This window comes from Drosophila montana, unplaced genomic scaffold (genome assembly GCF_035044405.1).
Source record: "Drosophila montana isolate Dmon_TW-CO22-7 unplaced genomic scaffold, ASM3504440v1 contig_3438_1, whole genome shotgun sequence".
NCBI lineage: Eukaryota > Metazoa > Arthropoda > Insecta > Diptera > Drosophilidae > Drosophila > Drosophila montana.
Window position 1 is genome coordinate 55,863 of NW_026998322.1, and position 12,926 is coordinate 68,788.

The window sequence follows — 12,926 nt, forward strand, 5'->3', positions numbered from 1 at the left end:
AAGACCATTGCAATGGTTTTTCCTTTATGATTAAATGACCGTGCTTTATATTTATGCTTTCTTAATCTATAATAGACATAAAGCAGACAACTGTGACTCTGACCACGCGAGCGTTTACAAACCTGGTTTATTGTACTTTAAGTCGGCAATTTGTTCGCTTTTGTTCGATTCTGTGTCGAACCTTTGTGAAGTGCGGACGTTTTAAAGTGGTTTCGCGGTTTCTCCTTCTCTCTTTTGCCGAGCCAACGTTTGGTGGCAGCCGAATCAAAATCAATTAGGTAAGTTTTAACTTTAGCGAACAAGTCAATTACAGTTTTGCAGGTTTAACAAAGAAACTCGAGAGCTCTGGTATTATCTTGTGCAATTATAACGACCGTTGTTGAATTTCAACAATAACACTTAAACAGTGCAGTGGCAAGTGCTAATGTCAACAAGTAAACAAAATATGTTCGGCAGTGTACACTACACTAACTGTATTGTGTGAACATTTTGCGTCTTAAGTAAATATAAATTAAATAGCTTGTTAGATTTGTTGTTGTTGTTGCTTTGGCTGACACACGCCAACATCTATTTCCGAAAGAAGATATATTATATTCTTAGATCGAACATGCTCAAAAACCTATGCAAAATGTTTTGACCAAATTTGTCTTCTCAAGGGCTGGGGGTTTTTTTTTTTAGCAATTTGATCTTGGAACCAATCGTCTTTATAGCTGCCATTTGAAGGCACGTGTGTAGCTAGAAGCCGAAATAAATTAGAAAAAAGAGAAGCTTCAATACATTGAAATAACTCTTATAATGAAGCCAATTTTGGGTACATAATTAAGCTGCAGAGCTGAATTTCTTTGCCGTTAATTATTGTTAAGACCGCAATCACGACAGCAAAAAAAAAAAAAACAAAAAACTATTGCCATGTGATGGAATTTCGAAAAAGGTTTCCCCGCAAACGAAACCCAAACGAAGTCGTTGCGAATTGTTATTGTCTATCCCAGAGTTGGCCCTCTTTCAAATTCAGCTTCAGTTTCAGTTTCTTAGTGCGCTGTAATGTGTTTATTAAAAATTATTATTGTTCACATTTGACGGCGGCATCTTTATGGCCATGTGGAGCAATTGGACGGAGTTTCTGTGGTAAACTCGTTATGAGCGCGAAAATATGAATAGAGTAAAATATATACATATACATATTTAAACAAAAAAACAGATATACAAAAATACAAAAAAAAAACGTGCCAATGATGAGTGCGCACATTACACAAGGCGGACAAGTGTGTTAAAAAATGTTTATAAGTCGTTGAGTAGGTCGATCAGCTGGTCCGAACCTGCCTTGAAGGTCGAAGGCTTTTGTAAAATGGGGAAACAACTAACAAACTGAAGAGTCGGAATGCCAAAATGTTGGTGAAAATCAACTAAAGTAAACCCATATCTGAATACAAGCAGACTTTTTGTTTGGATGTCGTCTCCACAGCTCAAACTAGTTGCTAAGCGCATTCGTGATCTTAAGAAATGCATGATTTTCAAATTTAGTCATAATTACCAAAGTTCATGAATTGACATTGAAAGATCACTGATCATATTTCGAATAATTAACACACAAATCATATTACACTGCAACAAAATGTGTACGCCTCGATGCCAGTTTTTCCAAGCATGCGTCCAGCGAATGTTAATGTTAATTTGATTAGACTTTGGATATAAACGTTGAAGGGCTCTTAAAAACCATTTCTACAGACCTGCCTACCTACGCCCTATGCTAAATACACAATATTGGGTAACACGCGCTGGCTGGGGCCCGCATTTCGACTGGCCCTGAAACAAAAGCTTATATGACAATCAAATAGTCAACGCTTTTCCTCTATTTTTTTTTTTTTTTCAAAATAGAAACGACCTTAACGCCCAGTTAATGCAATTGTCTAACAACAGAAAGCCAACAAAATCCAATTTCAAATATCGTCCAAAAATATCGGAGAGCAAAAGCAAACGTGTTTCCAAGCGGATGACGTATACCGAGCTCTCAAACTAAACAACCAACTTGTGCATCAACATGATCATTAGAGCTTTAACATCTATCAACAGCAGCAGCAGCAGCAGCAGCAGCAGAGACGAGGGCGGGGGCATGGGGTGATTGCATTTTCAAGGCTCGAACTGGACTGCAAGGTGTTGTTGTTGCTTGAGTGGCAGCAACTGGAAATGGGCGCCATGAAAATGCAAATTTTTGCCATGAGCAATGAGTTTCGACGTCTTTGATTTCAATGAGCCTAATCATTAATGTTCACAGCTCGACAGAGATCAGTGAAATAAACAAAGTGAAAAAGGCATGAAAAGGCAAAAACCGCTGAAAAACAAAAACAAAAACAAAAAGCAAAAAAAATAAAACAGCTCGATTTAAGACAACGCGCAAACTAAACAGCCGACTGAGTAGCTCACCGACTGACCAACTGACTGCGATTACTCAACAGCAACAACAACAGCAGCAGCAAAAACAGCAACAACAACAGCAGCAGCAATAACAGCAACAACAACAGCAGCAACAACAGCAACAACAACAGCAGCAACAACTGTTTATGCCGCTACCTTTGATGGCTGTCGACTTGGACTTGGCGCAGGCTAACAGCCTGGCGAAAAGGTTCGCCTGTGCACAGCGCACTTTCGGTTTTCGAAAAACTTGTTCGCTTCCATGCAGCACAGCAGCAGCAGCAGCAACAGCAACAACAACAACAGCAGCAGAAACAGCAGCAGCCCGAAAACGATCAGATTGCATTCGGCATCGGTTTTGGGCCGTCTCTGCTGCTGCTGCTGCTGCTGCGGCTGCTGCTCTTAGTGTGTAGTCGGTGTGTGGTCATTATATAATCCAGTTAATTTCTTTAACATTTTTTCAAGCCACTTTTTGTTGCTTTGCGCCATTCGTTGTTCAGAGCTCGCGCTGCTCAGTTGTCTCGGTACGCGACGCGGCAGACATCGCCTGGATATACATATTTTTTATATAGGTTAACTATATAGACAAAAGCAAGCGTTAAAGTCCTGCAGCTCGATTGTGTAAGTGTGTGTGTGTTGTACATTTTTAAGAAGAGCAGCGAAGCTTTCAAAATGTATTGTGCTTAAAAAAGAGCTAACTAATATTTGTGAAAAATATTGCGAAATTGCAATGCAACAAATTGAAAAGTAATATTTTCGAAATTGGCAAACTGCAACTGACGTTTCGTCTGGCGGCTTTGTTGCATTATTAGCCTGGCCAGCTAGGCACACAAAGCCACGCAACCACAGTCAGAGCCACAGTCAGAGCCACAGTCAGAGCCACAGCCACTTGACAAGCCCCGAGCGCCTAATAAACATGTTGAAACCCCAAACAGTGGCCAGGCACACAGCTGGGAACGTGCGCGGGGGGGATTTGGATGGCGGCAGGGAAGCGGACGGTGTATTTGTAGGCGCCATTGCTTAATCACATTTTCGAAATCGCATTTACAGCTAAAAGAAAAACTGAAGAAAATGCAAATTATTGTTTAATATTTGAAAATGCACTTGCGCCTCTGTAAACATAAAATTTAAATGCCACAACAAATGGACATAAATCAATTAAATGGAACGGTGTTTGCATTGGACATAACCGAGGCGAACCAATTGATTTGCATATGTATCATGACGAACCGAAATCGAAATGCAAACAAACAAACATAAAGTTTACAAGCGAATAACTCGATGTTTTTAGGTAGTAAAACAATCAAAAAAAGCAGCTACCTTCGACACGCCGAAGATGAAATACCCTGTTCTGCGTGCCAATTGATTTGCAAACAAATATAAAGTTTACAAGCAAATAGCTCGATGTTTTTGTGAATCAGCCATTTTAGACACGCCGAAGATTAAATACCCTTGTTTGAGTACTGCAAATGTATGAAATGATTTTGCAAATATATAGTAAAGATATCTAAAAAATACTCAATTTTCCTATGGAAGCTATATAATTGAAACAGACAGACAGACATGATTCTGGAGAAGAGTATAGTTATGATTTGCACCTTATATTGACATAATTCGCAACAGAATCACAATATCCACTGTTAGAGTACTAAAGCGCAATATAAGCCAAGTATCTGAAGGAGTATCTGACAACCCGAAGCGGAGGCTGAGCCGACGAGCTCTCTGTCTTGCTTTCTATAGATACATTTGTGAAATTTTAAATGCCGCCGCCGGAAAACAAATTATGCAATACATAAAATAAAGCTAAAGCTGAAGCTGAAGCTGAGGCTGGAGAAACAGCTGAACTCTTTCTTATGGCGGGGACAACGACTTGAGTCCGAAATGCACACCTACATATATATATATTTGCTATAAAAACAAATATATGAATATAAGTATATCTATAGCTTGACCCGCTTTCAGTCTACGGTTTTTGAACTTGAACCAATTTGCAGTTTTGTTTTCGGTTTTTTGCGCATCTATTGTGCGATCATAATTTGAATTTATTGTCCAGCAAGAAAATAATTTACATATGTAAAGATACATTGAACATCCGCTGAATCAGACGCTGCGATTGTTTCTATTTTTTTTTTTTCTTTTTGATTTCTTTTTGTTGTTTGTTTTAGGCATAATTAGCAAATATTTGCAAATGAAACCTTGAGCCGAGGCCTTGAACCAATTTTGAAGGCTTGGATTGTTTAAGATTAAACATTGTTTAGAGTTGATTAGCTGGCGCGTTGTTTGGCAGAATATCGAAAGTGGAGCAATTAAAACGAGTGTGTGATTTAATCATTAAATTGTGTCACAAATTAAACAGAAATCAAAAAGATCGTTATTTAAAACAAGATTCAAGCGTCCAAGCACGAAGTTTGTGAATCGAGCGTATTATTAAATTTAAATAGCCAATATTATTTCCAATAGTTAACGTTTTAAATATGCAAAATATGCTTACTTATGTTCCTCGTTGCCTTCTCTTTGAACAGCCGGCTGATATTACGCATACGCCGCATTGAACAGCAGCAGCCGCAGCTTAGGAACAGTGATAACAATGAAGGAGACCAAGGTACTGGAGGATAGCGACGTCTCGATGCTGTCCGAATCGTTGCTGAAGATAGCCAAGCGGGAGCTGCGCGAAGACAAGTGCACGCGGGAGCAGAGCCTGGAACAGCTGCGCAACTGGGTGCTGAAGAACGAGGATCTGCAGAATGTGCGCTGCGACGATACCTTCCTGTTGCGTTTTCTGCGCGCCAAAAAGTTCAGTGTGCCGATGGCAGAGCAGACGCTGCTCAAGTATCTGAACATTAGACGCACCTTCCCGCACATGGCCACCAAGCTGGACTTTCTGGAACCGCGACTGGGCGACCTCATCGAACAGGGATACATATTCGCGGTGCCGAAGAGGGACAAACACGGCCGGCGGTTGGTGATCATCAATGCCAAAGGTTTGAATCCAAAGTTTCACACAAGCAGCGACCAGGCGAAGGCTCACTTTCTCACCTACGAGTGCCTGATGGAGGATCAGGAGACGCAAATAACGGGTCTGAGTCATGTGGGCGACTTCGCGGGCGTCACCACATCGCATGTCACCAACTGGAATCCCACGGAATTTGCGCGCGTCTTCAAATGGGGCGAACAATCGCTGCCCATGCGTCACAAGGAGATTCATCTGATCAATGTGCCCTCCACGTTGAAATGGCTGATTGACTTTGTAAAGAATCGCGTCAGCTCCAAGATGAAAAACCGTCTCAACATCTACGGCAGCGAGAAGGAGCTGATGAAGAGCGTCGATGCCGACTGCCTGCCTCAAGAGATGGGCGGCACCATGCCCATGCGTGAGATGATTGAGCTGTGGAAACAGGAGCTGGCGGCTAAACGGGACCTGGTCCTGGCACTGGATCAGAGCACGCTGCTCTCAGATCGCGGCATACAGCGACGCAGTAGCTACAATTCCGAGAAGAACGGCACGGGCACCAATTTCGTTTCACAGATCGAGTCCATTGAGGGCAGTTTTCGGAAACTGGAGTTCGACTAGGATGCGTCCGATGCACAGCTTCCATTGTAGACATTTAAGCTTTAGTAATAGGCATTATCCTTAATTTGTAATGGCACACGCAGCGCTACGCTTTGTTGGCTCATCTACCCGGCTGGCAGCAACTGTTCCGCTGGGCTGGGAGCGGGCACTCGCTTCGCTTTTCGGTGGCACCCCGCTTTATTAATCCTGCGCTTCTTTTGTAAACTATTTGTTTTGTGGAGTACAATAAAAACGAGAGGAACAACTTGGAAGCCTGACTTTTACTTCACTAGCCGCTGGCCAGCATAGAGCGGCCAGAGCTGCAGCTGACCAACCAGTGCATCCGCATCCCGTTCACTGCGACTCACATTGCGCAGCCCATAGAGCTGATAGAGCGGCTGCAATTTGAGGCGCCTCTGCGATTCCCAGAGCAGCGCTTTAGCCATCTGCAGCTGGCACAGACTCGGCAGCCACTGGCTAAAGTCGCCCACAAAGGCGAACACCAAGGAGCTGGCCTGGGGCAGCGACTCAAAGCTGCTCGCGTACTGCCAGCCGCGCGCCTCGTATGTCTCACAGTCGCCGGCCATGAGAAAGTTATACGGAAGCTCCCCCAAATGGTTGTGCTGCGCGGAATTTATTGAATAATTAGCAATCATATGACTCCGATGCTTTGTGGCTGTGTGACTCACCTGCAAGCTCTGCAGCAGATTCGCACAGTTCTCGCTGCACTCCTCGCTGGCTGTGTGTGTGATGAAAACATTTACAACTTTTCCCGCCACCAGCAGCGCCTGACCGTGCAAATGGGCCTCACTCCATATATCATGTCGGATGAGTCGCAGTTTGTAGCCATTAGCCGGCGGAGCTGATGCTGCAGGTAGATGAAAGTTTTGCTTGGTGATTTTTAGACTGGAACTGGACTGGACTAATACCAAAGACAATAAAGCGAAGAGCCAGTCGGCTGGCGTGTCGTTTGAAGGGGGAAAAGCCAAATGAAAAGCCAGGCTAGGAATTTTTGCGTCGCATTCAAATTTATGAGCGTTACTCATCTTGATATTTATGTACATATAGTGTCTTTGCTGATAATCTCAAATGGCGATTACGCTAAGCTTACTTTTTAAACAAGGTGTTCAGTAACCCAATGTAGCTCAAAGATTGTAGGATATAAAGGGGTATAAAAGCTATTTAAAAGCAACTTTGATTTGCAATGACCACATTTGTTAATCATAACTAGAAATTATTACTACTTGTTACGGTAAAAAAAAAAACCAAGGCTGCAAGCTGGAGTTGAACCGAGCCAGTTCGAGCCTATTCTATTCTTTTTTTAACATAAAACGAACTTTTAACCGAGCCCAATTAGAAAAAATCTTTTAAGGGAGAACTAGTCCCAAACCATAAATAACTAGGGCTCCACAAATTGGATTTATCTTACCATATCTGGTAGATGTAAACAAATGTAGACCGCAGCTTCTATTTGAAAATATCTATGTGTTGCAATATTTTCAGTAGAACGGGCAATCATAAATTAAAAATTGATTTGTTTCATTAAAATTTTCAAAAATATTCGGCGGGTCGAACGAAGTCAAGGAGTTGGTTTCGAACCGTGAACCGAACCCGCGACTTTGTGTTTGCAGCCCTGATATAAAAAACCTCACGCCAGTATTTAAATCAACAATCTATAAATGGCAAAGCCCTAAACACCCTTTAAAGCTAATAATAATAATTATGTTTTATGACGTAATAATTAAAGCTGACCACATCATAAACTCATTTATATAGAAACGGCAGCAAGTTCTACAAATTAACATATTCATACTCATGTTTATTTACGGGCACAAAACAAATTGAATAAACAGATCTTATGCACATAATGGGACCATGCACAGTCTCACTTCCAGTGGGATTACTTACTTTGTCGCCAGAGCAAATATGTGGCCAGCACCAGGCCGTTGATGAACATCAAGAGCAGTCCAATGATGCGCCAATTAAAGCATTCTTTTGTGTAGATCGCTGTACCCACAGCCGTCGTCGAACTTGCCCGAGCTGAATCAGTTGATGCAGTGCCGCTGGCGGCCAGCAGTGGAGTATGTTCGTTGGGCTCCACAGAAGTCTCGAGGCTGAGATAGCTGCTGGCCCGTGAGGATGTGGTTATGCAGCTGGAGTTGAGGTCGCCGCCGACAGTCGCATGTGCTGCATGATTGCAAAATATTAAGCAAACAACAAATACTTGTGATAAAAATTGCCCAAACGATAAGCCAAGCGGCACAATTAGCTGCTGGCAACTACAGAGTCAACTGTACGGATCTTCCTACTTGGCGGGCTAGCTTATCAAAGCAGCACAGCAGCCATTTAAGGCTGTTTACATTTGGCCATCACCTACCCACATTCGCAGTGATCTCCATGTTTTCAAACGTAATCCCGCACTCCACTCCACTCCACACAATAACAACTACAACTGGCGCAGCAGCGGCCGCCGCAGCCTTTACTTGCGCTGGTTCGCACTGGAATTCGTCGGTTGATCGCGACTGATGCACGCGGTTAAACGATCGGGATTGCACAAAGCCGCTGCGATGGCTTCGACAAGCCTACTGAGCTCACAGACTGCAGCCACAGCCGCAGCCGCAGCCCGCATGACGTCTCATTACAGCTGTTTTGGATGTACATAAGTGTGGGCGTGTGTGTGTGTACAAATGCACACACACTCTTTGTGTGTGGTTGTTAGATTACATATGCTTTCATCATTCACAGCAAGCGCGGCACAATTGTTTTATTTGTATTGTATTATATTTAAATAACATATTGGTTTCGACTTTATTTACTTCTCTGCACTGTCTTTAATTTCTATACTAATAACAATCACTATTATTATTAATTATACACACACAAAAAGTAATTTTGCTTAATTATTTGTACAGTGCATCTCTTGAACAATAACTAAAAAGACTTCTTGGCCATTAAATACTAAAACATAAATATGTCATTCAAAATAATGCAAGCGCGAGTTGATAGCTGCCAAAAACAAACAGCTATAGAAACATTCATCATAGACATTTCGGACTTTGAACCACTTTAAAATTTAACTAGGAAAAACGAAACGTTCGAAATTCTAAAAGAAATGCATACGCAATGGCGTTTAACTAAACTTATAAACCAAATACTTGAGTCAAGTTCAAGATTACGCGCCGTATTGCTGCAGACTGCAGCCAGTGGCTGGCTGATTATCTGATCCCAGATAGTGTCGTCTACTTGTAAGATCGCCAAATCTGCCAGGCACACAGCGCTGCCGATAAGAATGTGATGCCGCGATGCAAGTATTTGGTTTGAGTATTGGGCGCATAGCCCAGGATCACAGGCGAGGATACATCTGTTAGTGGCAGCTTGTTTAATGCGACTTCATTGTTTTCCTCCACCTGCAATACACAATAGCATTCAAGCTATATCCATTCAAAGGACCAGAACATCAATCCACATACCTGATACTGGCAGCAAGGATCGTAGTTCCATGACACTGTGTACAATCCAGTACAGAATAGTGACATGGCACAAACGGGAGCCGCAATCACAGGACGGTCGTACCACAACAAACTAGATATAAGGGACGCAACTCCGGTGGCCACTGCCGTTTTGTGTAGGCAATTGCCCACCCATATCCAGCGACCTAGAAGAGACATTATCATTGTCAGCATTATTTAAGGATTCGGGAAATAATCTATTATCGACTTACCGGTTTCATCGCCCAAACGCGGCGGCTCAATGATAATGAAGTCTACCTTGGCCTCAAGCGCTTTGTCCAGCTCCGCTTCAAAGCGTTCGTGCGCATTTGAACTGTCGTAGACTTCACGTATCACATGAAATGTTGGCTGCTTGCCTGTACTGTACAAACACATATTCAAACAAACATTTATATATTTACTGTCCATATCTTATTCACTTATTTCAAGTTCAAGCAATATTCAAATTGTAAAATGGTAACGGCATTCGATTGTGTTCACTTGGTATTTCTTTTTTCTTGCATGCGGTCACACTCGTACGCAAATGTGCATACATATGTATGCAATACAATTACATACTTATACACAAAACGAAACCGCATCGCAAATTGCATAACTTTATTGCGTTTACAACCATATTTTGGAAGCGCTCTTTGCTGCTTTTACCTGTGTTCGTATAGGTCTCGAATATTTACCTATCAATACTTCTGCCGAGCATGTTGCTGCATTTGTTTTGAAGACTATAACTACGCGTTGTTTTTATGGACTAAGCGATACGATAATATATACCATCGGCAAAATCGAATTACATCTGCCGCCAATCGACCCACCGCCATTAACAATCGAAATGACAACAAAGTCATATGGCAACGCCAATTTGGTTCAATTCTCTATTCCAGATAATAAAATGCTAGCTAAATAAACAATCAACATTGGGCGGTATTTATACGCTTCATAGATATTAATTTATGTTACTAGCCGTTTCTTTCACTAGCCTCCCAGTAGTTAATTAAATTCGTTTCACATTTTCTGCCATGCACTTCTTCATTACGCAAATATTTTGACACGTATAAACTGAACTTGAGCTCCTCGTGCAAATGAACTTGTTCACAACCCAGTTCCCGAATAGTTCAACTACAATATAAGGAAAACAATTCTATAAAACAGAGAAACAACATGGACAAGCATCGTTTGCCGCTGCCGGAGATGAGCGATGATAAGCACCGGCACAAACAGGTGGGTAAACAGCAACAGCCACAGATCCACAGTGGTCCCTCGTGGCCATACGACGATTCCAGCATCTTCGCCTAACAATCTCTTTGTTTCTTAGTTCAACGGGCATTTGGACAGTAACCGATTTCGACCGCCCAAATATAAAACGCGTTACGTAGCCGTGGAAAATAACAATTTGAATCGCAGTCAGTCGTCGGGATCCTGCAGCGCCAACAACTCACAAATTGCGCACGCGATCTCGTTTCGCGGCGGATCCGAGTGCTCCGATGCCGGCACATTGCCAGTGTCACCAAATGCTGCGGCAGCCTCACAGTCGTCCATGTCCTGCAATAAGAGCCATTTCGAGGAGTGTTTCGAGCGTTTGGCAAAGCTGGGCGAGGGCTCCTTTGGTGAGGTGTTCCAGGTGCGAGATCGTTCCGACAGCCGGCTGTATGCGGTAAAAATCTCCAAGCAATTGTTTCGTGGCGAACAGTATCGGGCTGAGCGACTAGAGGAGGTGCGTCGCTACGAGGAGTTCTCCGGCCATGAGAATTGCATTCGGTTCATACGTGCTTGGGAGCAGTACGATCGGTTGTTTATGCAAATGGAGCTGTGCCGCGAAAGCCTAGAGCAGTATTTGTATCGTTGCCGACACATTCCAGAGGAGCGCATCTGGCATATATTGCTGGATTTATTGCGTGGCCTTAAGTCGCTGCACGATCGGAATCTCATACACTTGGACATTAAGCTAGATAACGTACTCATCGACGACGACGACACATGCAAACTGGCGGACTTTGGGCTGGTCATCGATGTGGACAAAGCGAATAACCATCAGGCAACAGAGGGCGATTCGCGTTATATGGCGCCCGAAATACTACAAGGCCAATTCTCCAAGGCCGCAGACATATTTAGCCTGGGCATCGCAATGCTAGAGCTGGCCTGCTACATGGACTTGCCCTCGAATGGACCGCTCTGGCATGAGCTGCGCCAGGGCAAACTGCCCGAGGAGTTTATAAACAGTGAGCAATCAGAGTAAATAACAAATAATCCAACAACTATTTTAACGATCTCTTTGTGCTTGCAGCAATCTCAGTGGAGCTGCAGCAGGTCATCAAATGCATGATGTCGCCAGAACCGCGACTACGGCCGACGACAGAGCAGCTGCTATCGCATCCTCGGCTCCAGAGAATGCAAAAGGAGGAGAAATCGATGGTCACATTAAAGCTGCTGGTAGGAGGTTATTTCTCGCAAGTAGTATTCCAATCGCTTATTCATTGTATTCTTCTAGTCCAAGTGCTTTCGACGCTCGCGACGTGCGCTCTGGATAAAAATGTGCAGTCTGAAGACTACAGCGTACCGTTGCCTGTTCTACATATTGGAAATCTTGCACTTTTACAAGCCGCTGACGGCCCCGAAGTCCGCTACGTACAATGGAACTACAGTAGCAGCAGCGCCGGCATCGCCATCAGCATCCATTGCTGGTGTGCCTCGTGTAGAGTTTCAACTGGTGGGCTCAACGCCCATAGGGAATCGAGATTGTTATGTATCCGATTTTTTGTTAGCCATGGATACGCTGGAATTGTCGCAGCAGGGCACACCAACAGCCTGCGGACGAGAGAATTTGGTCAATTCAACGCCCCTTAATCACAATCACAATAAGTCCAATCGTCAAAGAGGGTAAGTAGTTACAGACTCACAAGGATAACTGACTTTAACATAATTCCTTTAGTTCCAGCTCGGCACGTAAATCCCATGCGGAGAACAGTAATTTGTTGGCCAAGGACGCGAGCTGCTCGCGTGCCAATGCTTCCACGCCAAAAGTATTGGAAACGTCTTCGTTTCGGCGTATTAGATTATTTACATTAGACAGCGATGAGGAGTGAACTCCAGATATTGGAACGGAAAGAATTTATGGATACGAAACCTATACATATATCAGTTACAAAAAGAAACCCATACATATGGCAAGAATATATCGTTATAAGTCATGAATATCCCTAGTTATTAGACCCAACGATTGTGTAATGTTAACGCTTCTTTAGAAGAACTTGTTGTTAAAAGAACTTTGTTTTTATAAAGTAATCCGAATTGTAAAAGATAATACATATAAGCATGTGATATATATACGAAATGCGATTTGTAAAAGCCGCAAAATTTAAAGAAATCTATCATAACATTTTCCAATTCAATTGCAATAAATATTAAACGAAAACGAACTATCATGTTCGTACATTGAATATAGACCACAAATGCACACATTTTTC

General features: G+C 42.9%; 4 protein-coding genes across 5 annotated transcripts; 2 read left to right on the top strand and 2 right to left on the bottom strand.

The window, feature by feature from the left end:
• The first annotated feature begins 122 nt into the window (after window positions 1-122).
• Window positions 123-6,231, top strand: Cralbp (Cellular retinaldehyde binding protein). Of its 2 annotated transcripts, none has more exons than XM_064691402.1 (2): window positions 123-278; window positions 4,932-6,231. In XM_064691402.1, the coding sequence occupies exon 2, from the start codon at window positions 4,997-4,999 to the stop codon at window positions 5,978-5,980; it is 984 nt and encodes a 327-aa protein (XP_064547472.1). In that variant the 5' UTR covers window positions 123-278; window positions 4,932-4,996; the 3' UTR covers window positions 5,981-6,231. The 2 variants fall into 2 exon arrangements, with proteins under 2 accessions (XP_064547472.1, XP_064547471.1); XM_064691401.1 differs by lacking the exon at window positions 123-278 and adding an exon at window positions 2,807-3,030.
• On the bottom strand, window positions 4,716-8,570 carry LOC135434733 (peptidoglycan-recognition protein LD). The gene is made up of 4 exons (XM_064691403.1): window positions 8,337-8,570; window positions 7,868-8,146; window positions 6,649-6,827; window positions 4,716-6,582 (listed from the first exon to the last, which is right to left on the bottom strand). The coding sequence occupies exons 1-4, from the start codon at window positions 8,356-8,358 to the stop codon at window positions 6,241-6,243; spliced, it is 822 nt and encodes a 273-aa protein (XP_064547473.1). The 5' UTR covers window positions 8,359-8,570; the 3' UTR covers window positions 4,716-6,240.
• Window positions 8,571-8,684: 114 nt separating this feature from the next.
• Window positions 8,685-10,294, bottom strand: Pmi (Transmembrane protein Pmi). Its single transcript, XM_064691404.1, has 4 exons — window positions 10,143-10,294; window positions 9,681-9,829; window positions 9,430-9,614; window positions 8,685-9,366 (listed from the first exon to the last, which is right to left on the bottom strand). The coding sequence occupies exons 1-4, from the start codon at window positions 10,163-10,165 to the stop codon at window positions 9,199-9,201; spliced, it is 525 nt and encodes a 174-aa protein (XP_064547474.1). The 5' UTR covers window positions 10,166-10,294; the 3' UTR covers window positions 8,685-9,198.
• A 227-nt stretch (window positions 10,295-10,521) lies between these two features.
• Myt1 lies at window positions 10,522-12,912 on the top strand. The gene is made up of 5 exons (XM_064691434.1): window positions 10,522-10,683; window positions 10,778-11,681; window positions 11,747-11,892; window positions 11,951-12,339; window positions 12,392-12,912. The coding sequence occupies exons 1-5, from the start codon at window positions 10,624-10,626 to the stop codon at window positions 12,543-12,545; spliced, it is 1,653 nt and encodes a 550-aa protein (XP_064547504.1). The 5' UTR covers window positions 10,522-10,623; the 3' UTR covers window positions 12,546-12,912.
• Window positions 12,913-12,926: the final 14 nt, after the last annotated feature.

Excerpts from the sequence above, each read along its gene's own strand:
- Cralbp (XM_064691402.1), top strand. The coding sequence starts at position 4,997 with ATGAAGGAGACCAAGGTACTGGAGGATAGCGACGTCTCGATGCTGTCC.
- LOC135434733 (XM_064691403.1), bottom strand. The coding sequence starts at position 8,358 with ATGGAGATCACTGCGAATGTGG. Across the intron at positions 8,147-8,336 it reads GGAGATCACTGCGAATGTGG|CACATGCGACTGTCGGCGGC; the intron begins GTAGGTGATGGC and ends GCAATCATGCAG. Across the intron at positions 6,583-6,648 it reads ATCTGCTGCAGAGCTTGCAG|CACAACCATTTGGGGGAGCT; the intron begins GTGAGTCACACA and ends AATTCCGCGCAG.
- Pmi (XM_064691404.1), bottom strand. The coding sequence starts at position 10,165 with ATGCTCGGCAGAAGTATTGATAG. Across the intron at positions 9,615-9,680 it reads GCGTTTGGGCGATGAAACCG|GTCGCTGGATATGGGTGGGC; the intron begins GTAAGTCGATAA and ends TGTCTCTTCTAG. Across the intron at positions 9,367-9,429 it reads ATCCTTGCTGCCAGTATCAG|GTGGAGGAAAACAATGAAGT; the intron begins GTATGTGGATTG and ends TGTGTATTGCAG.
- Myt1 (XM_064691434.1), top strand. The coding sequence starts at position 10,624 with ATGGACAAGCATCGTTTGCCGCTGCCGGAGATGAGCGATGATAAGCAC. Across the intron at positions 11,682-11,746 it reads GCCCGAGGAGTTTATAAACA|CAATCTCAGTGGAGCTGCAG; the intron begins GTGAGCAATCAG and ends TTGTGCTTGCAG. Across the intron at positions 12,340-12,391 it reads AAGTCCAATCGTCAAAGAGG|TTCCAGCTCGGCACGTAAAT; the intron begins GTAAGTAGTTAC and ends TAATTCCTTTAG.